This window comes from Culex pipiens, chromosome 3 (assembly GCF_016801865.2).
Source record: "Culex pipiens pallens isolate TS chromosome 3, TS_CPP_V2, whole genome shotgun sequence".
In the NCBI taxonomy this organism is placed as follows: domain Eukaryota; kingdom Metazoa; phylum Arthropoda; class Insecta; order Diptera; family Culicidae; genus Culex; species Culex pipiens.
Genome location: NC_068939.1, coordinates 167,358,053 through 167,384,025, shown reverse-complemented (window position 1 = coordinate 167,384,025; position 25,973 = coordinate 167,358,053). Strand labels below are relative to the sequence as shown.

General features: G+C 40.4%; 3 protein-coding genes across 3 annotated transcripts; all 3 read right to left on the bottom strand.

Moving 5' to 3' along the window:
* Window positions 1-1,448: 1,448 nt before the first annotated feature.
* Window positions 1,449-5,003, bottom strand: LOC120419326 (uncharacterized). The gene has a single exon (XM_039581999.1). It carries the CDS (start codon window positions 5,001-5,003, stop codon window positions 1,449-1,451), a length of 3,555 nt encoding a protein of 1,184 aa, XP_039437933.1.
* A 6,153-nt stretch (window positions 5,004-11,156) lies between these two features.
* LOC120419335 (uncharacterized) lies at window positions 11,157-12,515 on the bottom strand. Its single transcript, XM_039582009.1, has 2 exons — window positions 11,451-12,515; window positions 11,157-11,393 (listed from the first exon to the last, which is right to left on the bottom strand). Exons 1-2 carry the CDS (start codon window positions 12,513-12,515, stop codon window positions 11,157-11,159), a joined length of 1,302 nt encoding a protein of 433 aa, XP_039437943.1.
* A 5,759-nt stretch (window positions 12,516-18,274) lies between these two features.
* LOC120419054 (antigen 5 like allergen Cul n 1-like) lies at window positions 18,275-24,429 on the bottom strand. The gene is made up of 3 exons (XM_039581628.2): window positions 24,275-24,429; window positions 23,942-24,213; window positions 18,275-18,794 (listed from the first exon to the last, which is right to left on the bottom strand). The coding sequence occupies exons 1-3, from the start codon at window positions 24,291-24,293 to the stop codon at window positions 18,300-18,302; spliced, it is 786 nt and encodes a 261-aa protein (XP_039437562.1). The 5' UTR covers window positions 24,294-24,429; the 3' UTR covers window positions 18,275-18,299.
* Between the last annotated feature and the right edge of the window lie 1,544 nt (window positions 24,430-25,973).

Here is a 25,973-nt window from a genome sequence, read left to right as displayed (position 1 = left end):
GTCGCACGTAAACTGGTCCAAAAAAGTCGATTCCAGTCTTGGAGAACGGACGAGAGACCGTGACTCGCGCTGCAGGCAGATCTCCCATAAATTGTTGTACAGGTGATGGATTGCACCTGTAGCACCGATTGCATTGGTGTACGATGAGCCGAGCCAAGCTTCTGCCTCCCAACGGCCAAAAACGAAGTCTCACCGCACCGAGTAGTAGTTGTGGGCCAGCGTGGAGCAGCCGCATGTGATAGTGTTGAAGAATCATGCGTGTGAGCTGGTGACGAGCAGGCAGAACAGCTGGATGTTTCGTTTCTTCTCCTTCCTCCGAGTGCGTCAATCGCCCACCGACCCGCAGAATTTGATCACGATCGATGTACGGATGGTACCAGCGAAGCGGGGATTTCTTCGGCAGCGGCTGACTTGCTGACAGGGCCTTCCATTCTTCAGCAAACACTTCTTTCTGCACACGACGAATGAGCACATACTCAGCCTGCCTCAACTCTGCAGAAGTGATGAAACCCCTGGACCGCTCCTCATCCGGTAAAGGCAGATTCTTCATCAAGCGCAACCAGATTGCTGTTCTTCGTATCAAAATAGGGTAAGTTTCAAACTTGGACAAATAATAATCAGTAAACTCTTGCAGGTTTGATGCAACGATCGCCACTGCTGTGTGTCGACGCTCCGTCTCAACTTCATCGTGTGCCACTGTAGCTGTTGAGTTTGGCCAATGCTCCCGTCCCAACGCTAACCATGGTGGTCCGTTCCACCAGAGAAGATTGTCTACGATGTCATTTGGCATGATTCCTCTGGATATCAGATCTGCTGGATTCTGCACACCTGGAACGTGCTTCCATTGATGTCCCTCCGTGATCGTTTGGATTGAGGTTTTGCAGCGCGACTGTGTTTCAAATGTAGGTGGCGCCAAAATGAGGTTACTTGCCAAAAATCGTATTCCTTTCTGCTAGATTGAAGAACAAAATCGCTTATTTCTCATGATTCCCTGAATCAATCTTAATGAAACTGGTTGCAAAAGACGAGAAAAATTTTTTGCTTTAAAATAATGAACATCAACTTTTGGGCGCGCAAAAATTTGTGACCTTTTTCTTTAAAAAACATGTTTTGGAACACGAAAAAATGAGTTTCCCTGTATATATCAAGGAAATAACCAGTTATATAGTTGTTAACAGATGTGTTAACGTATATTCAACAATTTTTATTGATTTTTGACAGACTTTCTTGCCAATTAGTCCAAATTACTATCTTTTTCTAAATTTACAGTTTTCTCATAGAAAAATCAAACAAATATTGGAAAGTTATACACCAAATTGTTGGAAATAATTTTTCTCATCCGAATCCGGCATAAGTTTTATAAAAATGTTGATTAGGAAGGAAAAAACACATTTTTTCTAAAAATCATACGTTTACGCTATTTGTTCATAGGTGGCGACACGTGTCTTTTAGCTTTGCTGCAAATTCTCTATCTTGGAAACTCGATTCGCGACGAAAGTGGCCCACGTTGTTGGAATCGCGTCAAGCCAGCTGAGAACACACGTCGAATCCGTCCAAAAATGCGCGCTCAACGAGATGTCCAGTGCCTCCTGCAGAACTTTGAAGAGTTGGGCTACCAGCGTCGCGCCACACAGCTCCAGCCGTGGAATCGTTTGTACCTTCAGCGGCGCCACTCTGGATTTGGAAGCCACCAGTCGTACCATGACGTCGCCAGCTGCATTTTCGCTTCGTACATAAACACAACCTCCGTACGCTTTCTTTGATGCATCCGAAAAGCAATGTAACTCCACCTTTTCCGCATTTGGAATGACCACACAACGAGCAAAACGAATTGAATTGAGCACTGGAAGTTGTTCCTCATACTTCCTCCAATTCTCACCCACCGTGGGTGGTAACGGGGTGTCCCAATCTAATCGCTTTCCTTCAGCATCTACCAGTGTCCACAACTGCTGGAGAAAGATCTTCGCTGTTGTGATTGTTGCCCCAAACCAGCCGTGCGGGTCGAAAAGAGATGCAGCCTTTGATAAAACGACACGTTTGCAGAGTTCGTCCTCGGCAACAGTTGGTGTTATGTCGAACTGTACCTTGAACTCATCCGTGTTAGGGATCCAAGTTAAACCCAATGTTTTTACGGACGATTCCTTGTCCAGGTTGATTCCTTCTGGAAGTGGAATGGCCAAATTCTCCTCAGCAACACCGCGCAAGACCTCTGCACGGTTGCACGCCCACTTTCTGAGCCGAAATCCCCCGCTGATCATCATTTCGTCCAGCTGAATTCTCAGATTGTGTGCTGCGTCCTCATCGTCCATCCCGGTTATGACGTCATCCATGTAGACGTCCTCGCTTATTGCCTTTGCCGCTAGGGGAAAACGATGCTTTTCATCCATTGCCAACTGTTTCAGAGCGCGAGTGGCAAGAAACGGTGCCGATTTCGTTCCATACGTAACCGTATTCAGTTCATACGTGCACACCTCAGCGGACGGCGTTGGTCGCCAGAGTACGCACTGTAGAGCTCGATCTTCCGGGGTGATTCCAATTTGTCGGAACATCTTCTCGACGTCCGACACCAGCATAATCTGCTTGATACGGCAGCGGTAGATCAGCGACCGTAAATCTTGCTGTATGACTGGACCGCATAACAGCGCATCGTTTAGGGAAACTCCTGACGATGTTTTGCAACTTGCGTCAAATACCACGCGAACCTTGGTGGTCGTGCTGGCTTCCCTGACTACTGGATGGTGTGGGAGATAGCACCGCTTGACTGCATCAGTTTCCTCAACCTTGTGCATATGCCCCAGGCGCAGATATTCGTCCATAAATTCCGTGTATTGATCCTGAAGATGCGCGTCCCGCGCCAGCCTTCGCTCCGTACCGTGAAGGCGTCTGAGTGCGATGTTCCTCGACTCGCCGAGCTTCGAGAGAATGGCCTCGTTCTTCGGTAAAGCCACCGAGTAGCGACCGTCAGCTCCGCGCTGAACCGTTTGCGCGAAAAGAGCTTCGCAACGTGCTTCCTCCGGCGAAAAACTGCTGCCTGACTCAACCTCCTCGCAGGACCAAAACCGAGTCACCAAAGCTTCTAGTTTATCCCTCGCCGACACGTTGCATGTGATGCGAATAGATTCTCCTGAGTCTGCAATTCCTCCGCAGACTACCCAACCGAAAACTGATTCGTTGAGTGCTGGTAGTTCCTCGCCCAATGAAATCTTACGACCAGTTTCGAAGAAATCGAAGAAACTTTCAATGCCCAACACCATGTCTACGCCCTTGGAGACAGAGAAGGTTGGGTCGGCCAGGACCACGTTGTCGGGAATGGTCCAACCGGCAGTGTTGATGTTTGAAGTTGGTAAGCTAACCGTCACCTTGGGTAGTACCAGAAACCGCATGTCTCGTGAGAAGTTGGAGACACGTGAGCACAGCGTAGCTCGAATCTGCTGTTTGACCTTGGATACCGATCTTCCAATGCCCGAAACGGAAATGTCCACCTTATTCCGTCGTACGCGAAGCCTTTGGCTCAGATGCTCCGAGATGAAATTGCTTTCTGATCCGGAGTCCAAGAGGGCTCGTGCCGGAAGTCGGTTGCCTTCATCGTCCTCGATGATGACAATTGCAGTTGCTAACAGGACCTGAGTTGAAAACAGCTGAGCTGAGTTCGAAACTGTTATCTCGGGAGTGACTTGATTTGACGTGCTCGAGCTGGAATGTCCTGATGCTTGAGATTCGTCCGTAGCTGCCTTAGAGTTGTCTCGCTTGTATTGGGCAGAACCTTTATCCTTCCCCGATTTGAAACACAACAGCGTGTGATGTCGCTTGTTGCAGTTTCGACACGAGAATCTCGACGAGCAGTCCTTTGCCAAGTGGCCGGATTTCAAACAGTTTCGACATAACGAATTGGTTCGGAGTAGTGCCTCTCTGTCTGACACCGTCCTTTGTTGAAACGATTTGCACTGGTGTAGAAAGTGCGTTCCAGAACATGCACAACAAGGCCCTCCAGACTCCTGTGCAGTGTTGTAACTAGCCTTCACCACCGCTGGTTTCGACCGGACTTGGTTCTGTCTAACAACCTTGCTGTCTGCCTTCTTCTTGGGTAGCGATTCGAGAATTCTAATACGCGTCTGGAGAAAGTCCGTCATGTCCTTCAAAGTATCATTATCCTTAGCTGAATACTCTTCCCAAGCTCGACGAGTAATCGAGTCAAGCCGAGATGATAAGATGTTGACCAGTAGCAAGTCCTTGAAGTTCGCTTCCTCCAAAACACGATCCAATGTTTGTACAATTCTCACGAATCCATCCACGAGAGTGTGCAAGTCTGAAGAAGATTCCTCGGTGATTACAGGTAGTTCAAATAGCGATTGAATCTGCCGCTTCTTCAGAAGCTTATCGTTGTCGTACTCATTCAGCAGAATAGTCCAGGCCACAGTGTAGCTTTCTGCAGTGATCTTCAGATGATCGATCAAGCCAGCCGGTTTTCCATCAAGGCAACCCCTCAGGTAGTAAAACTTTTCGACGTCTGAGAGTTCGGCCTTTGAATGAATGAGCGATACAAACAGATCTCTAAAGCTGAGCCATTCCTCAATTATTCCGGTGAACTTCTGCAACTTAATCTGCGGTAGCCGAATGTGATCGTTGAGCCCATGCGAAGTTTCCTCAGACCGGATGGTCTGTTCCAGAACCGCAGGAGGAGCTTGAAGTTCTCTCGATTTGGTGATTAAACGAGATTTGTTGAGAAAGTAACTCTCACTGAACTTCGCACGGTCAGCTTCATAAGTTGCGTCTTCCGTGGCCACGTACTCTCCATGAGATTGAATCTCAACCAGAGTCTCATTGAAGTCTACCCACAGCTCATCTAAAGCACCCAATCTTACTTCAACATCAGCAATCGTACAGCTCTTTTCCAAATCAGCCGAAAAGTTAAAAATGTCCTGCATTGACGCTTTCACCTGCTTGAAAACCGTCGTCAACTGTTTGAGTGACAACGTTTTGTTACTCCGGGTGGTGATCGGCATGTTGTGTTGTTGTTGCAATGAAGAGATCAGAAACGAGATGCGTGGGTGTAGTATTCTGCGGTTGGGCCTAGCTTCGCTAGACATACACTAAAATGTGTTACCTGGACAAGCAGGTGTTGGTACCTCCCAACCGATGCAGACCAGCGTCAAATATTTGTCGTCACAAATCGTTCGATTCGGCTCAAGCGGCTCAATGTTACGTACAGTACACGTGGCAGAAGAGGGCGAAAGTGTGGGCATGTAGTATCCAAAGTAATGCTTCGGCTGACATATACCGTGTTGTATTACCTGTAGGAACCAACAGCAACACAGCAGCCAACAAAACGAAGATCTGATCCCACCAAAGTTCTACGAATCGTGCGAAGCCAGTCCAATAATCAGCTCAGTCGATCGTGTGTAGGGCGAAGAGGATGAAAAACCATGGATGTAGTATCACCAAGAAACTGCCTCGGCAGGCATATACTGTTGGCCTCACCTGGAGAAACTAACAGCCGATCCAAAATTCAAATGCAAATCCAAATGGGGTTGGTGGACACGCTCGAGGCGTGATGCACAGGGATGTGGTGGTACAATAGGCAATCGAAGAGGTGAAAATATGATTTAATGGCGTGTATTTCCGTTCAGGCCTCGGCAGACATATACTGCGTCTAAAGTATTTACCTGGGAAAACAACCGATGATGCTGCCTCTTCGATGCTCGCGATGTATTCCAGCTATCCAGCCGGTGATCCGCAACGACGTCGTCCAGCTCGTGCCGTCGACGTGTCGTCGATCTCTCCCGTGACGATCCTCGCGGTGTGCACCAATTAGTACATTCGTCTCCCAGTCGAAGATGGCAGCCAGCAGGCAACCGACACCATGTAGTCCCGTTCGGTCGTCGCGCAGAACGCTGCGCTGTACGTTGACTCACGTTACCGGCCTAATCCGGGTTGGTGATGGTCATCCAGTCGAGTCGTAGTTGGCACCAGATGATCGATCCGATCAGTAGCACTCACAGGTCACAGGTCACAACGTAAAGAAGAGGTCGAAATGGCGGTGTTAGATTCACGTATGTGGCGCGCCGGCCAGACATATACTGAACTCAAAGTATTTACCTGGACAAGCAGTGTCCCGCGCTGAAGTTCAGTAGCAGGCGACGATCTACGATGCCGTGCGAGGACGATCCCAAATCGCAGTCGTCCCAGGCCGTCCGATGGCCAGTCCCAAGCTACAGGTGTTGCCAAGCCAAGTTGGCGCCAAAGGCACAAAGGTGAGACGTTGTAGAGCTCCGTGAAGATAATAGATGCTTCTGCTAATTGTTTCCGCGGCTCGATGGCGGCCGATGAATAGCAGCCAGCCGTGCAATCCAATGCCGAGTCCAGATGCCGCCAAACTCGTCCTATTCAGTGTCCTAGGTTCCCGGAATATCCGGCTCGAAGGACCATAATGTGGGGGTGTTGACAACGGTCCAGCCAGCACTCCACATCGACCACTGGTTGACGGGAACGGGTGAGCACCGATGATGGACAATTCGGTGAGGGACTTCCAACGGGTCAAGGCAGATTACCCGGGTTCCAACCGGGCCAGGTTCCGGGTTAGCGAACGGTTTGAACAAATAAAATCACGTACAACACTTTTAGACAGGAAACCACTTATATTTCGACAAACTACATTTATTTTTCTAACACCTAACAAACTATGTTCTTATTGAACCACACGTTAAAATTTGTGCGAGGGCCTAGCTTGACCTTTTTCCATCTGGTGACCAGGAATGACTGAGAGTTTTAGTTACGTAATTTCTTAGCTTATATAATAATTGGGTCATGTTGATACGGGTCATGCAAAGCTCATCCTCGTCGATCCTCTCTGAGAATCGGCGACATCAACTCGCTCCCCCGATCTGCTGCTGCTGGTCCGTCGATGACTATCGATGACGCTGGCCATCTCGTTCCCGCTGCAGCAACCACGCAATCGCGGTCCAGAGCTCGTCGCTCGATGGACTGGCACAATAGCTCGCGGTGATCCAGGGTTGTATCCCCGAACACAGACTGCATTCAAATGATTGCTGTAACCACACAAGCAAGAAAGAGATAGGAAAAGAGAGAAAGAGCATGTGACAACTTCGTGTGTGTGTCAACCGACGATCGCATTCACATAATGATCATGACCGGCGACGCTGTCAGTGAAAATTCCACTATTGCGCGTATTCCCGAAAAAGACACGCGGCATACCAGCCTCGAAGCGACGCGCCGCACATTCGGCAAATGCGCGCTGTCAAATCCCATACTGCGCGTTTTGTTTTTGTTTATCTTCTTCTTCGAATCGCTTGCCATTGCTGCCAGGTATGTGTTTTATTGCACTAAAAGTGCAGAAAATTGCTGGCAACAATGTTTATGGCACATTCTGAAATCCCGCGCGGCGTGTAACTTTGAAAGAAACGGACAATATCAGATCGCGATGATGTTAGGTGACTCCCGTACTCTGTCAAACATCAGCCATTTCTGTCAGTGACCAATCCTTTTTGCGATGGATCAACTATTGCCTTTTGCAAGCAGAACATAACCAAACTTTCCGGCACCCTCAGCAAAACTCAAATCAATACAAATTATTGCCGGATCTCTCCCGGAAAAGATCCGGCAGCAATTTTGTATGGTTTGACGTTTGCGGAGGGTGCCGAAAAAGGTAAACAAACCACTTCGTGCATCAGCCAACAGTGCTCTCGGAATGAACTGTCAAATATAATACTTTCTGGCAAGAAAGGCTGCGGGTCAAATTTTTAGAAATATTAATAATTAAAAACTAATTTTAAAGTTTTGTTTGTGTACAAAGTGTCATTGTGCTCAGCAAAATAAGTTTAATCGTGAACTCAATTTTAGGACCCAATTCGTGCTTTCCATTTCATTAGGGCACAAAACTTTTGTAAACAAGAGTATATCCCTCTCACACCTTATGCAAACTGTCATTTGAGTGAAAGGGATACACTATTGTTTACAAAAGTTTTGTGCCCTTTTGAAATGTTAGGCTCCAATTCTCGAAAAAGGAAACAATTAGGAATCAGGAAACAAATCGCAAAGTGTAAAAAGTCTATCGAAACTGGAAGAGGTTTAAAGGAGCCATTACGCTACCGCAAACATACAAACAAACTCGAACTTTTTCGTGTTTGACAGTTTGCCAAACTCGCAAACTTGTTTGCGGCAAACTAGCAAACAAGGCAAAATGTATGCAGGCTGACGTTTGTACAAACAAATCCAGGCAAACAAACAAAGCAGACAAACTGGGTAACTGTCAAAAAGTGCGGGTTTTGTTTGTGTTTTTTTTTCGGTAGTGTAATGACTCCTTAAGTTTTTTTAGGCAGCAGTACAGAGCATTGGATTTTGTTAACAAAGTAAGGCTAATTGCTTTTCTTTACACGGTCATAAATTATTGTCAGATTTCAGGTGACATCGACATGTTCTTCCCAGGGTGCTTTCAATCTTTTTGCTGTCAATCATTTTTATTCTAGAATTTCCGACCGATGAAATTTTTAGATTCACGATTGACCATTTCTAGTTCATTCCGAAACGATGACCTGGCAGGACTTTCTCGGCCGGTTGCGGGCCCGTTTCAAGTCCCGCATCGCCGCCTACTGGGGCGACTACGACGTCAACTCTACGGATGTCTTTTTCGGCGTGGACTACTTGATGGTCGCTGGTGGATTGCACCTTAACTCGAGGAGTCCGAAATTTCGCCACTGGTGGAACCTGTACCGCGTTATAATTGTGCTGACTGATTTTGTCTAGTTTTTGCAATTTTTTACTGGAAAATTGTGTGTATTTTCAAGTTTCGATCGGTTAGAAGAGGTTTTTCTTTTTACGGGTGATGAAGAACTGCGGCGAGAGTCTCATTCTGCGATGTCGCAGATAAAAACCCTGGCTGATTTGGGAATCCTGCAGCTTTTCCTGGCTCAGCGAAAAAACATCGCTAATTCTAGCGAAGCTGATTCAACAAACAGAGAAGATTTGCTCTAAACCAGTAGGTTTTCAACCGGAATCAAACAATTAATACAGCTCCTAGTTGGTTACAATCGCATCGACTCCATAAAGTTGTTCCATTCATAATTATTAAAAAAAAAGATATCGCCTTCAACTTTCTTAAGCTTTCTTAACTTCAACTCCAGGTACTCAAAAGCCACACATTTTTCTTCCATGCAAAAATAAAAAAAAAAAATTTTTAACGATCGCTAACAATACTTTCTACTTTTGGCGAACAGTAAATTGGTTCCACTTTGACAGTTCAAAATTGAGGCCGTTTTGCGAACCACTATTCAGCACCCAGGTTAACAGGCAAGAAAAAAAATATTTTAATTTTAATGTGCCTAAATAAATGTAATGCTTTTGATGTAAACATTAACTCCTTGACATTCTTTCTAAAAAAATTTAGCCGAATGTAAATATAGTTTGGATTACAGACCAACAGACGTAAATATTTCAAAACAATAAATTATTCAGGAAATTAACCGTCAATTTAAATGAACTCGCCACGGCAAATAATTTTTTTTACGGCAAATAAAACTCACCACAGCTGATAGATGACAGCTTTTTTTTTATTCGCTAATTTATTTTTATTAGGTCCTCTTCGGTACCGAGACCTGGTTAGGACCGGGGATCAAGTACATAAAATAAAAATAAATAATAAAAAAATTAATACACTATGGCAGGAGTTAATCCACACCGAACTTGCGGGACATGGTGCCGACCACCCTTTCCTGGTCCGGGCGGGTCTTGCAACACCTCAGCCGCGCGGTAAACTCGTAGAACATCTTCCAGAGCTCCCCGAGGAACATCTTCCACAGCTCCTCCGTGCTGTAAAGCACCTCGTCTCCTTTTGCCTTGGGTTGCCCACCGTGCCGGGCCAGTGTTTCCTTGACTGCTTCCTGCATCAGCTGCGGATTGTGGGTCTGTTTTCTTCAGCTTATCCGGGATCGGGACCGGAACCGGCAGCGGGGAACGACGGTAACACCGGACTCTGTTTGTCCTTCTTCCATGCTGGCGGTTTCGGCTTGGACGCCTGCTGCCTCGACTGGATGAACTGCGCACGTTTGGGGCAACTACGGTCCAGACCCTCGTGAGATCCAGAGCAGTTAGCACACTTTTTGGGTTGAGTTACTTCGTCTTTAAACTGTTCCTTTTTGTGGAATCGCCCACAGTTGTTGCATCGGCTTTAAAGATAACAATTCTTGGCTCCGTGTCCCAGGCGGAGGCAATTCCTGCACTGGGTCACGTTGGGTTGCTTATTCCGGTAGGCCTCCCATCGGACCATGACTGGTCCCATTTTCTTCATTGAACTCAGCTTCTTAAGGTTCGTGTGTCCCTTGGAAAAGAAGACAATGTAAGGGGTTTCACCCACGGTGGACTTTTCCTTCCGCTTGATGGCCTTCACATCCAAAACATCAAGGTTATGATCCTCCTTGAGTCGATCCTTGATAATCTCCACATCCACTTCTGGGAGTCCTCGCAGAACGACCCGGTGGGATCGTTCGCTTCGTCGGTCGTGCGTGTAAAATTGCACTTTGTACTGAAGCAGCAGCTCTCGAACGGTGTTAAATTCCTCCACGGAAAAACACGTCACTTTTATTCCGCCTCGGGTCAGCTTGTACTCCGGTTTCACTTTGCACAGGGCCATTAAATCCAGAAATCTGTTAAAGCCCAAGTTCGTTACCAACAGAGGTGGTTGCTTTTGTTTACCGGTAGACTGGGTTCTGCAACCGGCGGGGCGTTCTCTCCTCCTGCTGCACTGGCATTGTTATTGTTTTTGTCGCCCGCTAGCGCGCTGAATTTGTTGCTGTTGAGCAGGGTCTTCTCAACTTTTTCTCCTTCGATGACGATTCCAGTGACCTCGCTGGACTTCTTCCGCTTCTTATTCCCGCGGACGGGCCGAAAATCTTCCTCCTCGGAGGATTCCTCCACCTCCATCCGTCAAAAACTTCCAATCACGCGAGATGACAACACGAGCAAAACACGTCTTAACTTGTCGCTGGCTGGCGACTGAGTGATAGATGACAGCTTGGAACGCTTGGAATTATAGACTCTGGACTTCAGGTTGTTATTTACAACAAAAAATGTCAAGATTCGAATGTTCACATCAAAAGCGTTACATTTATTTAGGCACATTTAAATCAAAATATTTTTCTCTTGTTTCAAACAAAGTTCCTGAAAAACGTCACCAGCGAGTACGCCAGGTTGACCAGCTCGGCGAACCGCTCCAGGGTGAACTCGAAAAAGCCAAAACAGTTCAGCCGCAACGGGTGCCGGGCTCGGACCATCACCGTGGTCATCGTGTCCAGCGTAGCGCGATAGCGATGTGCAAAGTCCGGCTCGTACTCCAGCTGCTCCGGCCAGTTCAGGGCGTACACGTTGTCGCCGATGGATTCGTTCTGAAATGTTTAGACAAGTTGAGAAGGTTGAACTTGGTGAGTGTGCTGTGTCTTTACCAAATCGGTCATCTTGGTCACGAGATGCGCCAGAATCCAACACTCTGTCTTTAGCATTCCGACGTAGTAGAAGACCTGGCACGAGTAGACGCCCATCTGGGATGGTTCCGTTGACAGCAGGTAGACCGTTCCGAAGGCAATGTTCAGCGTGGTCGAATAGTATGCGATTAATAGCGTTACGTTGAGCAGCGGTTTAGCGACCTTGAGCGTGTCCAGGAATTGTTGGTGTAGCCGGACACACTCTCGGAACTCTTCGTTCAGATAGTTCCAGAAGTAACGCCGCCTGGAATGGCGTCGAGTCTTGCTTGGTCCAGCAGCTAATTCCAACTCGGCTTGAGCGCACCTAACAGCTCGCTCCATGACTCCCTCGAAGCACTCCGCCACAACGGTCAACTCGGTAAGCAGTCCCTTCAGAATCATGTACACCGTAGCGTTGTTCACCACACCGTTACACGTTAGTCCCGTCAGCATCAAGCAGTAGAACTTCTCCACCAAAGTGTGCAGAACTCCGCTGAACTCGCGCAGATCAAACGGCAAGCCAAAGGAGTCGTTCCGGGTCAAATCCATCATCAATAGCGGACAGATGGCACACAGCTGGAACAACGAAAACGAGGTCACAGCCCGTCGAATGTTGTAGAATCCAGCGGCACGCATCCCCAAAGTCGATTCCAAGTTCCGTCCAAAGTTCCGCCTGTTGCCGTAACGTCGAACGGCCATAATCCGGTCATAATTTCGCACCATTAAAACCGCCCTCACCAAGGCCACGGCCGTGCCCAGCACAATCTGGACACTTTGCAGAATCACGTCCAGCTTTTTCCCCGCGGACACGTTGAGGGCCAACTTCCAGCCCAGCAGGGGCAAGGTCAGCACAATCATAACGCGGTACAGGTTCCACCAGCGGCGGTGTTTGGGACTCCTCGAGTTAAGGTGCAATCCACCAGCGACCATCAAGTAGTCCACGCCGAAAAAGACATCCGTACAGTTGACATCGTAGTCGGCCCAGTAGGCGGCGATGCGGGATTTGAAACGGGCCCGCAACCTGACTAGGAAGTCTAACCAGGTCATCGTTGTGCAGCGAACTGGAAGTTTGTGAACATTATTTTTAGCTTGCAAATTTTATCGATTGAGTTGAAAAACTTTAAAAATGATTGACAGTCGGGAGAGTTACGATTTTCTTTGATGTGGAGAATATGACAATGTCACATGCTATGAAGGGAAAATTTCTCAGGATAAATTATTGGAATTAACAGGAATTTTATGACTTTTTGTTCAGATGACGCTTGTTCATTAAAAAAAACGTGATGAGGAGTTGTTTTACTGTAAGAATTGATAATTTTAACTCCAAAATTACAACAAAAATAGATTTTTTTTTCAATTAACTTCGACTAAATCCAATTAATCCAAAGTTTGCAACTCTTCTGTGGGCAAATGAACACGCGTAGCGTCATAAATTACAACTCTGTCTATTTTTGCCTTCCTCATCCTTACTGAGGAAAGGCTATATCACTAGAAAAATGAATTTCTCAATACGAGCTCCTAGACCCACCTTCACGTATACATATCGACTCAGAATCAAAAACTGAACAAATGTCTGTGTGTGTGATGGGATGTTGATCAAAAAATTTGCACCTGGTTATCTCGGCACTGGCTCAACCGATTTTGTCTGTTTTGGTCTCACTCGATCCGTCTTGGGGTTCCATAAGTCGATATTGAAAATTATAAAGTTCAGTAAAGTAATTCAAAATTTATGCTAAAAAAACGATTTTAAAAAAAGTCCGGAAGATTGTAAAAAGGGTGTAAGGGTGTTTTGTAAGAAAACCCTTCATGTTATATATTTTTAGAAACGAATTTGAAAAACCTTTTCAACGCGTCCAAAACATAGAAAATTTGACAATCCTATCAAAAGTTATTAGCACTTATGTGTTATTTATACACTTTTTGGAGGCCAGATCTTGCAAATTTTGATGAAAACGTTATACGTTATTTAAAGAAATGAGTTATAAAGCTTAACGTGTTAAACTTGTTAAAGGGTTATGATGATATTTCCAAAGTTTTTTGTTTTTAGAATGTCCTATTATAGGACCTATTAAAAAAAACTCTGGATTTTTACTAAATGTATTCAATATATTAATGTGAAGAAGGCACCAACCACCTAACGGTGGAATAAACAACGTTTTTTTTTGAAAAGGTCTGATAATTTTTTTTTGCTTTTTGGGTGTTTTTGAAAAAGCATTGGTGTCAGGGGTCTTTGAAAACACCAACAAAAAAGCAAAAATGAAAATTTTGTTTACTGTACCATTAAAAAAACTCTAGCTTTGTATAATCAAAAACTAGGAAGAAAATGTTTTATGATTAGCAAGGTTGTTTACAATAAAATTATCGAGGCTCGATAACGATAACAATAATTCTATCTTATTCGTCGGGACGCAAAATTCGCTTCGTTTGATCCCATATTGCAAATTTTGAAAAATTAAGTATTTTGGAAAAAATATGGTATTTTGAGAATATTTTAGTATTTTCCTAAAAACTCTAATAAAGTGAAAAAGCATACAAAATTTCGTTTAATTATTGCAATTTTTGAAAATTTGAGTATTTAAAAAAATACGGTATTTTGTGAAAATTATAGAATTTTCCAAAAAAAAACTTTAACAATGTGAAAAAGCATACAAAATTTCTTTTCGTTTGATACCCAAATTGCATTTTTTAAGTTTTAGTACTTTTTTAAATATACGGTATTTTGTGAAATTCTAATTCTATTTCTTAATTTTTTTTCTAAGTTTTTTCTAAGCAACTCTAATAAAGAGAAAAAAGCATACAAAATTTCATTTCGTTTGTTACCCATTTGCAAATTTTAAAAATTTGAGTATTTTTGAAAAAATACGGTATTTTGTGAAAATTTTATTATTTGCTTAACAATTCTAATAAAGAGAAAAAGCATTTGATACCAATATTGCAAATTTAGAAAATTTGGTTTTTTTTAAATATGGTATTTTGTGAAAATTTTAGCATTCTCAATAAAAATCTATTAAAGTGATTCAAAATTTCGTTTCCCATTGATATTCAGACGAAAATTTTGAAAAAATATGGTATTTTGTAAAAATTTCAGTAATTTCCAAAAAAATCTCTAAAAATGTTAAAAAGCCAACAAAATTTCGCTTCGTTCGATATCCATATTGCAAATTTGGATATATTGAGTGTTTTTTGAAAAAATACGGTATTTCGCTTCGTTTGATGATGCAAATTTGGAAGTTTGAGTATTTTCGAAAAAATACAGTATTTTGTGAAAATTTCTGTATTAAAAAAAACCATAAAAAAGTGAAAAGGTGATACCCATGTTGCATACACTCCAGACTCGATTAACCGAAGCCTCGATTATCCAAAGTTTCGATTGTCCGAAGTTCGATTATCCGAAGTTTTGTATGGAACTTCGGATAATTGAATCAAGACCAAAAAATATTTTTTTGTTTTTTTTCGAGTTCTGCGACCCCAATTTAGTCACATTTGAATATTTGATTGCCTTTAAATTAAAAAATGCATTTTTTCGATATGTTATCACCGCCATTTTCATCGCCATCTTGAATTCTAAATAATTTTTGAGTACTTAAGCTTGACCATCAAAAATAAGACAACGGAATTTTTTTTCTTGATTAGATTATCCGAAGATTCGATTATCCGAAATAAAATTTTTCCGAGGCCTTCGGATACTGTTTTATGAAAATTCGAGTATTTTCGAAAAAATACGGTTTTTTTGTGAACAATTTTCAGTATTTATACTTTGAAATTTACTACATTTTCAACAAATATATTCTTAGTCAAATTGAACGATAGCCATTATCGCTATCGTTAGACGATAACATTATCTGGGTAATTCTCTACCAACTCACACGAAATCGGGAAAAGTTGTCCTTAGTGGTAACTTTTGTCCCTGATCACGAATCCGAGGTCCGTTTTTTGATATCTCGTGACGGAGGGGCGGTACGACCCCTTTCATTGTTGAACATGCGAAAAAAGAGGTGTTTTTCAATAATTTGCAGCCTGAAACGGTGATGAGATAGAAATTTGGTGTCAAACTGACTTTTATGTAACATTAGACGCCCGATTTAATGGCGTACTCAGAATTCCGAAAAAACGTTTTTTTCATCGAAAAAAACACTAAAAAAGTTTTAAAAACTCTCCCATTTTCCGTTACTCAACTGTAAAAATTTTGGAACATGTCATTTTAAGGGAAATTTAATGTAGTTTTCGAATCTACATTGACCCATTTTTCATTTAGAACTAAATTTTTCATTTTAAAATTTCGTGTTTTTTTCTAACTTTGCAGAATTGTTTTTTAGTGCGTAATAATGTTCAACAAAGTTGTAGAGTAGACAATTACAAAAATTTTGATTTATAAACATAAGGGGTTTGCTTATAAGCATCACGAGTTATCGCGATTTTACGAAAAAAGTTTTGAAAAAGTTACTTTTTGCGTTTCTCTTTATTTCGTCGTCCGTGTCTGTCGCGGGTGACGATGAACGGCCATGATCGAAGGCGACCAACTTTTTCAAAAATAAAAATTCGTAAAATCGCTATAACTCGTTATGCTTACAATGTAGATTCGAAAAGTAGGGGAGAGTGGGGAGACTTGATCCCCTTTTTTTGTATCGCACATAACTCTGTCAATTTCTCACAAAACTATGATCTTTTTGCATGAATTGAAAGCATAAACATTCAACTATGTTTGGCTGATAAGGGTATTTCATCAGATAAACTCTTCGAATAATGCCAAGCGTTTTAAAAAAATATTTTAAACCGGCATTTTCAAAATGTTGGGGGTAATTTGATCCCCCTTTCAACATTTTGAAGAAATCTTAAGCAAAATGTTTCTTATCAATCCAAACTTTTAATTTTCTATAAGATACAGCAATTTTACATTAAACCTGTACGTTTGTGTTCAAAATATAACAAGTTTAGCATGTAAAATATTTAAAAACTTAAAATTTTCTTTTTTAGACCAAAATTGAGCATGTTTACAAAAGCTGGTAATTTTTGTTTACAAAACTTTTGAAAAATGGTTCAAACTGCAGTTAGTTACGTACAACTATACTAAAGGAAACTATGTACGAAAACCCAGCCAAATTATTTAATCTTGAGGCTAATTCCAGTGACTGTAAAAATGCAGGGATCAAGTCTCCCTAAACGCACTTTTTTAAACAATTGATTGTAAAAATAGTATGACGATAAATTTAACGTCAAATGCGTAAGGGTTTTGGAGTTGATATGTTTATCAAACAATTCGTGTATAAAAAATATTTTTTTGAATAATTTTTGAGTGTTTTCTATATTTATCAAAACAAAGAAAAAAGATCTCTTGGAAGTTTTTTGCAGCACTTTTTCGAAAAATGTGTGTAACTCAATCTAAACATTTTTTATTTTTTTTCTTTGTTTTCTACAATGAGTTTTAGTCAATTTCGCACAACTTTCTAGAACAAAGCTAAATGTTTTACCCACATGCTGACGAGATACAGGCTTGGGATCAAGTCTCCCCGGGGATCAAGTCTCCCCACTCTCCCCTACATTGAATTTCCCTTGAAATGACATGTTCCAAAATTTTTACAGATGAGTAACAAAAAATGGCAGACTTTTTAAAACTTTTTTAGTGTTTTTTTCGATGAAAAATACGTTTTTTCGGAATTCTGAGTACGTCATTAAATCGGTCGTCTAATTTTACAAAAAAGTCCCTTGACACCAAATTTCTATCTCATCACCGTTTCAGGCTGCAAATTATTGAAAAACACCTCTTTTTTCGCATGTTCAAAAATGAAAGGGGTCGTACCACACCTCCGTCACGAGATATCAAAAAAGGACCTCGGATTCGTGATCAGGGACAAAAGTTACCCCTTAGGACAAAGTTGCACACAAATCGAAGAGGGGTCGGGGCAACTGCTGTGTGAGTTGGCGGAGAATTACCCATCTACGATTATTTTGGGTTGCCCTGCGATTTCTGATCAATAAAAAAGTAATGTAATATATTATATCAGCCAAGAACTGGAATATTTTTACTGTTGGTATCAAAAAGTTTAATCCAAAATAGTCCTTCTTTGATTAACTTCGACTAGGTACATTAGGAGTTTGAAATCATAACCCCAAAACACAAGTTAATCCAAAGTTCGAAACTCTTCTGTGCGGGCTAATGAACACATGTAGCATCATAAATTACAACACTCTCTTTTTTTATTTTTGAAAATCCGAAACCTCCCCCAACCACTCGCGTTTCAACTCCACTGACTGGTTTCGGTTAATTTTCCACCCCTTTTACGAAACAATAAATTTGCTCAAAACGGGAAAACTTTTATTGGCGTTGATCTGGACCGGTAGGCCCCCATTTTCGGCTGCCACACCACCGATGAAACTTTCGCAATAAATCATACCGCGGTGGCCGGCCGGGAGTTGTTTTCCCGGGGAAAATTTACTGAATCGGGAAAGTCGCCCAAGCGAGAGAGCGAATGCTTTGTCGATGGGAGAATTTGGGCTTTTTTTTCTCTTGTTCTTGTTATGCAAAACAAGGGAATTTTCTGATGGAGTTAATGTCGGTCAATTTAACTTACATTTCATTTTGGCGTCCAATGAAGTTGAAAATTATGAGGTTTTTTTTTTGTTAATTCAGTGAGTCGAGTGAAATAAGTCAAGCGAAATTAATTTATAGGCAGGTAAATGTGCTGCTTTTGTTTCTTCACCATTTCGCGATTTGTTTCCTCTGAAAACTTTTTGACTTGGCGTTCTTTCTTCATAATAAAAATGACGTCCATAACATAATATCACACTAGTTCATATATATTTTAAATGTCGTAAACAAACTCAACTTTCCGTTCACAAAGAATCATCAATTTCCTTCCCAATCCCCTCGCACAAACCCGGGTACTTTTCGCTGCACTTGTCACACTTGGCGCATGGTTTGCCCTTCCGGTAGACCGGCTTCCCGAGCACATTGGTGAACGAGTAGTTGCACACATAGTACACGTAGTTCCGCTTGTTGTCCGGCGTGTAGTACCGGCTCACGGCACAGCCCAGCCTCGTGATCCGATCGCTGGCCATCAGCGTAAAGTGCCCGATGTGGACGCCCTCGCCGACCTTCCGGTACGCGTCCATCACGGTTTGGTTCGTGTCGACGTACTCCTGCCACCACTTGTTCGTGAGGTCCGAGATGGCCCGCACCACCTCCACCGTGCCGTTGTTCGGCTTGGACTTGCGGGCGATGTTCTGGCCGGCGAACCGGTACCGGTCCGTGCCGCGGCAGTCGTCGTGCGAGTACAGACACGTGCGCACGTTGTAGTCGGCCAGCTTGGCGAGTTCCTCGTCCCATTCCTGAGCGTTTGGAAAGGTGAAATGTAGTATTTGGGTAATTCTCTACCAACTCACACGAAATCGGGAAAAGTTGCCCCAACGCCTCTTCGATTTGCGTGAAACTTTGTCCTTAGGGGTAACTTTTGTCCATGATCACGAATCCGAGGTCCGTTTTTTGACATTTCGTGACGGAGGGGCGGTACGAACCCTTCATTTTTTGAACATGAAACGGTTATGAGATAGAAATTCGGTGTCAAAGGGACCTTTATGTAAAATTAGACGCCCGATTTGATGGTGTACTCAGAATTCCGAAAAAACGTATTTTTCATCGAAAAAACACTTAAAAAAGTTTTAAAAACTCTGCCATTTTCCGTTACTCGACTGTAAATTTTTTGGAACATGTCATTTTATGGGAAATTTAATGTACTTTTCGAATCTACATTGACCCAGAAGGTTCATTTTTTCATTTAAAACAAAATTTTTCATTTTAAAATTTCGTGTTTTTTCTAACTTTGCAGGTTTATTTTTAAGAGTGTTATAATGTTCTACAAAGTTATAGAGCAGACAATTACAAAAATTTTGATATGTAAACATAAGGGGTTTGCTTATAAACATCACGAGTTATCGCGTTTTACGAAAAAATGGTTTTGAAAAAGTTGGTCGTCGTCGATCATGGCCGTCCACAGATACGGACGACGAAACAAAGAGAAACGCAAAAAGTAACTTTTTCAAAATTTATTTTCGTAAAATTTTACATAAAAGTCCCTTTGACACCAAATTTCTATTTCATCACCGTTTCAGGCTGCAAATTATTGAAAAACACCACTTTTTTCGCATGTTCAAAAATGGAAGGGGTCGTACAGCCCCTCCGTCACGAGACATCAAAAAACGAACATCGGATTCGTGATCATGGACAAAAGTTACCCCTAAGGACAAAGTTTCACGCAAATCGAAGAGGCGTTGGGGCAACTGCTGTGTGAGTTGGCGGAGAATTACTCATTTGGTATTTAATTTTATTTAAATTTTCTAATGCAAACATATTTATAAATACTTTGAAATAATGTAATAACATGGTTTTTTCGCCAGAGTTAGCCAGATAGTTTTACTTTCGAAAAAAGATCTTTGAAACATTAAGAATGCGAAGTGACGTTATAGCCTCTTGAGATCCTGCAAACCTCGCGACTACTATTGCTAGTACCAATGTGTCCCCGGGTCTGCTAGGACTGAAAATATGACACCGATGACCTCTGGATTGTTTGTCTATTGCACGGTCTGGTTGATCCGCACCGACAGATTTTAAAAACATTTTATTTTGACTAACTAACTGCACAGCAAAAAATCCGATGGTAAAATCGCATGCACATCACCTTCGTCAAAATAAAAACTTAATATTACACACTGCATGTACTTTTTTTGCAAACACAAAAAAAAAGTTGCAACTAACGGGATTCAAACCCAACACCAACAGTAAGGACTGGCACCTTAGCCCACTCGTCCATCAGATCGATGAAAAGCTGTAAGGATAAACGCATATATGAGCTTGACATTTCGGTCAAGCAGGTTTCCCATACTGATGGGCTACATATTTCAGGGTGTAAAATCACATAAAATTGCATAAAATAATGCAATATTTATTTTACACCCAGGCGTTTTACACGCAGCTGGATTACTACTTTTTTAGCTGTGTGAGTTTGAACCACATTTAGCTGTATTTTTTTTAAATAATAATAAATTTTAAATTGGAATAGCAAGCAATATTTACACTAGCTCTGTTATTTTGCAATCATTAGATTTTTCAAAATAATTTTGCAAAAAAAAACCGTTTGCGGTAATGTACATCTTTTTTTTTAATCAAAAGATTTTAGCCGATTGCAATTAAATTTCCATTGCAATTTTGAAGTTTTTGAAAAATATACTTGTTTGCTCCCTGATTTTTTAAAGCCGATTTTGAAGGCGGGTCGGCAAAAACATTTAATTTATTTTTTGGGTTTATAAATTCAGGCTTACGTCTTAGCAATTTGGTCTCTTCTAGACATTTGTAGAACTTATCAAAACAAACATTTCTGTTCCAAAAAAAAAAAAAAAATCTAGGGGAAGGTGGGGCAAGACGACCATATGGGGCAAGAGGAACAATCGCTTGTACGGCCGTAATTTTTATAATTTTGATTATTTCCAGTATGAGGAATTGTTACTAGCAATGCAATTAGCTGATTCTACTACCACATAACCGCCAAAATGACGTAAACGCCACGGGGCATAAGATTTAATGAAGTTTTTTTCAAAACCTTTGTTTTCTTATAATATTTGAAAAGTACAAAATAAGGCTTAGGGTTCGTTTTTAGGCTCATTTTATCAAAATGATTTTCTCCTAGATCAGTAGTGTCCCTACCAATGACATGCACCTATTACAAAGTATGATTTATCATTGGGTTATTTTTGTTGAGAGCTTTTAAACAATCTTGTTCAGGTGGGGCAAGTGTAACATATGGATTTTTAGTATGGAAAAAATTACGAATTGCTGCAACAACATATTTTATTGGGAAATAAATACATGAAAGTACTTAAAAACTGATAAACAATTCTTAAAAAAAATTGTCCATACAAAATATAGAGATATTATGAAAATTTACTATTTATCATCTAAGTAATATTTTTTTTCGTAAAAACGATAAATTTTTTAGTAAAATATTATTATTTAATCTAAAAATGGAAGAAACCTTTCAAATACATTATAATCTGATGTATCTAAGTGATAACAGTTCAGTTGTTAGCAAATTAACATGTTTTTTCATGCATTGTTCCTCTTGCCCCAACGGGTTGTTCGTCTTGTCCCACTTGTTGAGTAGAACGTACGGAAAATCAAAAATTTTAAAATCAATTTTTTACATTAAAAAACACCATTTTTTAAAAACTTGTTCTAACAAAGTCTTAGTTAAGACCTAGAATAAGATGATTATAATAAAATCCGACAGATTTTTTAACTTTTTAATAGGTTATAACGAGCATTTCCTTAGCTTGTTACACTTGCCCCACTTTCCCCTATTCTTTACTGAAATATTAAGGAATTACTAAAACGAATAAAACTCATTAAAAAATATATTAGTTAAAACTTGTTCCTTCTTTTTGTACATTTTTGAGCCCTTCTAGACAGTTGTAGAGCTTTTCAAAATAAACATTGTTAGTTATGAAAAACGAATTTCAGTAATTTCTATCAAATGTTATGGGAAAAAAACGATTGTAAAATGCTTAGTTTCAAATTAAGATATGATGAGTTAATTGAGTGACCAATTTTGTTTTCGAAATTTTTTATTTTTCCCGTGTTCAGGAGGTAATTTTGAGCAACTTTTGTTCTACGAAAAACTTTACTTTACTTGTTTTTTTTCTGTTTTTCTTGTTTTATTTTTGAAATTTTAATTTGCATTTATTTTGTTTAGTTTAGGTTTGTTTTTAATAGTATTTGACCAATTCTACCACCTCTTATCATTGCATTTTGTTTAACAATTTTTTTCATGTTTTTACAAGCACATTTTCAATTTTTGCTTGTTTTCCACATTTTCTGCTATAAAATGGCACCTTTATCATTTAAATTGTAAAAAAGGCGTAGAGGCATAGTCTGAAACACTGCAAAAATTACTGCATACTTGTTTTTAAATAAAATATAGGAAACGTCAGTAAAACCACAGCCAAAGTTGACCACTAAAAAATCAAAAACGTTAGGATAGTCCCATAAAACAAGTCAAACCTTCAACCCTAAAATTTTCTTAAATTTCAATAGTTTTTTCTTTCCAATGATTTTTAAAGATCAAAAATTGGTTCAAAAAGGATTTTTGACGATTCTTTAGATCGAAGCCCATCTAGAGGCGGGGTTGGGTTGCAGAGAGTTAAACAAAAAATGTTTATTTTCAGATCCTTCCAAGAGCGGGTCAAAACTTTGTCACCTTTTCAAATTATTAACGTTTCGAAATGGCAGCTCTTCTGTCGTAATTTGGCTATACTATTTTCACTTCTTTGGAACAGCAATGTCTGTTTTGATAAGCCAAAATTTTGTGACAAATTTAAAATTTTATGAATATTTTCGTTAATCAAATGGAAACTATTTGAAGTGCATTTTTTTTGCGTTGATAAATATATCGACCATGTTTGGTCTCGTTTAAAAATATATTGAATTTTTGAAAAATACTTTAATGAACTTAGAAACTTGGATTTATTTGAAAAGTAATGAAGGCAAAACAACTGGAATGCTGTCAAATTTTATTCAGATCGGAAAATTTACTAGCATATTTTTGCAAATAAAAATATATTTTCTAAAAATCAACAAAAAAAACATTTCAAAATGCATCTCTAACGATATCACTGCTACTGTTGGACCGATTTTAGATGTCAAATTATGAAACGTTCAAGACATTTTCCAATCCATCAAAAAAATATTTTAAAATTTCATGATTCACTTCAGCACACTGCACAGTGTTCGGAATGGCAAAATTAAGTGGAATACATTGATAACTCCTTTATTTGATGCCCTAGCCAAATGATGTATTGGGAAGAGTTGTTGTACTTGATAAGGGCTATCTTTTGAAGTTATTGAGTGACGAACTTCCAGGGTGTCGAACAAAAACTAACTTTGTTGGATGGCGTTGTAGGGCTTTAGTGTCTTCGGCAAAGTTGTAGAGGAGAAAATTGAAAAATTGAAAGTTTGTCGAAGGTGCCAAATTTGTAGCTGTTAATCTACTCGAGATATACGCCATTTTTGCAAAAATGGTCCAAAAAAGCACTTTTTTGGTGATAACTCAAAATGTTAACATTTTTGCGGCCTACTATGTTCTGAAGAGTTGTTTATGACATAAAACTACACATGTTTGCCGAAGACAGCAAAATGTTTTGAGCCTTTACTGAGGAGTTATAACCATGTTTAAGTAATTTTGAGCCTATTTTCAAGTTGCTTTGTTTTCAAGATGGCGCATTTTGGCGCAAAACTGTAGTATAGTCCACAACACAATTAACCACAAAGTTGGACTAATTTTACTATAAGATTACTTCAGGATTGGGTTTGTAAGATTGACAATTTTGAATTAAGAAGACAACAACAGCTGTGCACCCTTGTAGATGTCACTACGTATCATTCAAAATCACTTCAAAACACTCAAACGCAAAATTACTCCCAACCTCACCATAATTGGCATCCGCTCCGCCGCATCGAAACCCTCCATCTTCCCGGTGGCCAGCTCGCTGCGCAAACTGTTGTGCAGATCCAGAATCATCTCGCGCAGCTTCTCGTCCACCGGCACGACCTCGGCGTTCTCCGGACAGGCCTCGCCGTACTCCTCGGTGGCGTTACACCCGATGTGGGCCCGCCCGTCGTGGCACAGCAGCGGATCGCAGTAGTCGGTGGCCAGGGCCAGCGCCACCAGCAGGGCCGTGGCCACTAGCACTACTGGCAAATCTGGAATGGTAGTGATCTAGTTGGCTTGGAGCTTGGCGCTAAAATTCGAGCTGAAACTCACGGCCTCCTTTGGTGAACATTTTCTGTTTAGAAGTTGAGTAGAACCGGGGTTTCACCTTACTCCGCCTTGTTTTCCACTTGATTATAGTTTGTGCACTGAAATTAGTGCGTTGATCGATTGTACATTTATAGGCTTTCCCACGATCTCGGGATCTTGGAGCTTGGTGGGGGAGGAATTCGCCTAGGTTGCGTTTCTAACACCTTACTGATATACTATTGAATGATAATTTTTACGATCGGAATGATACGACTTTTCAAGAGGGGGATTGGGAAACATTGTTCAATATTAAGAAATCTTATTTTTTTGTTTTATTTTACACTAAGCACAGCTTAATTTTTTTTATTATGCATTTTTTACTTATTTTGAGTTTTCTCTAATGTTTTTGTTTCTTCACACTTTTTTCTGCTGACAACTGCTTTCTTCAACTTATAGTAGTAAATTTGAAAATATTATTCAATGTAAAATGTCAGAAAGACAATCTTTGCTCCATTTTAGGCAATATTAAATTCAATTTGCCTTTTTCTCTCCTAATGTACTTCGACTGCTTTACTTTTAAACACTTATAAATTATTTTTGTTTACCTGAAAAAGTAACATAGTAGAATTTCTCACAACTAAATACAACTTCGCATGACACGTCTAGTCGAATTCACTCAAGTAGTAGGAAGAAAATGCTGTAAAAAATGAATAATTCATTAAATAGATGGAAAGCTCTTGTTAAACACTGCACTCGTAGGTAGATGAGCCCAGAAAATGGCATAATAATTGAATTATTAAAATAACTTTACAGAAAAGATCTTATCTTGTATGTGCCAACACGTTTTGATAACAATGAATAAAAATATGTGCTTACGAGAAATGAGTCATAAGTGCGCTCAAAATAATTATTTAAGTGTGATCACAGATCGTCGATCGTCTATTGTTTTTAGTTTTTTTTTTAAGATTTGCGTTGTATTAAAAAATTATCATTGTTTTTGTAAAAATATTACTGTTACATTCATTATTATAACAATCTATAAATAGAATTAAAATTTCACAAGTAAACTCAGGATTTCTTCAATTAATCACAGCCAAGCATTGTTTATTTTATTACTATTGTTTAAAAAACAAAAATTACTCATTCATTTGTCTCAAATTCAATTCTATTTGTTCTACGTGCTTGTGAACCAGCTCCGTCAACCCGGACGTTCCGTGACCACGTTTCAGCACGTGTTGCCAACCCAATTACGGTGACTAGACTTGAGAGGCATCGCTTACCTGGTTCACTCTCACTGCTGCTGCAAACAATGTATAATTTATTCTTTGCGATGAAATTTATCTTTCATTTCCCATATAAATATTGAAGGCATGTTTACTTGAAAGCAAAACTTAAAACTTTCCATGACTTCCGCGTAAAAAAAAAAACTTATTTTACCTCAATAAAATGTTAAGCCTACATCATTGAAATATATCTTTTAAATTAAGACTATTTGCTGTTGGAAAGATTACACATACGACACATTTGTTTAATCCACTGTTTAGTAAAACTTCAAAAATGGAAACGATATGAATAATTTTTTGTTGAAAATCAAACGGGACTTTCTGATCAATTTGATATATGAGTAATTTTCTACCAAAACCGGAAATGAATTTAATTTGTATTTTTTTTATTTGGCTCAAACTTAACTCAAACTCAAATAAGCTATTTTGCGTCATTGGTT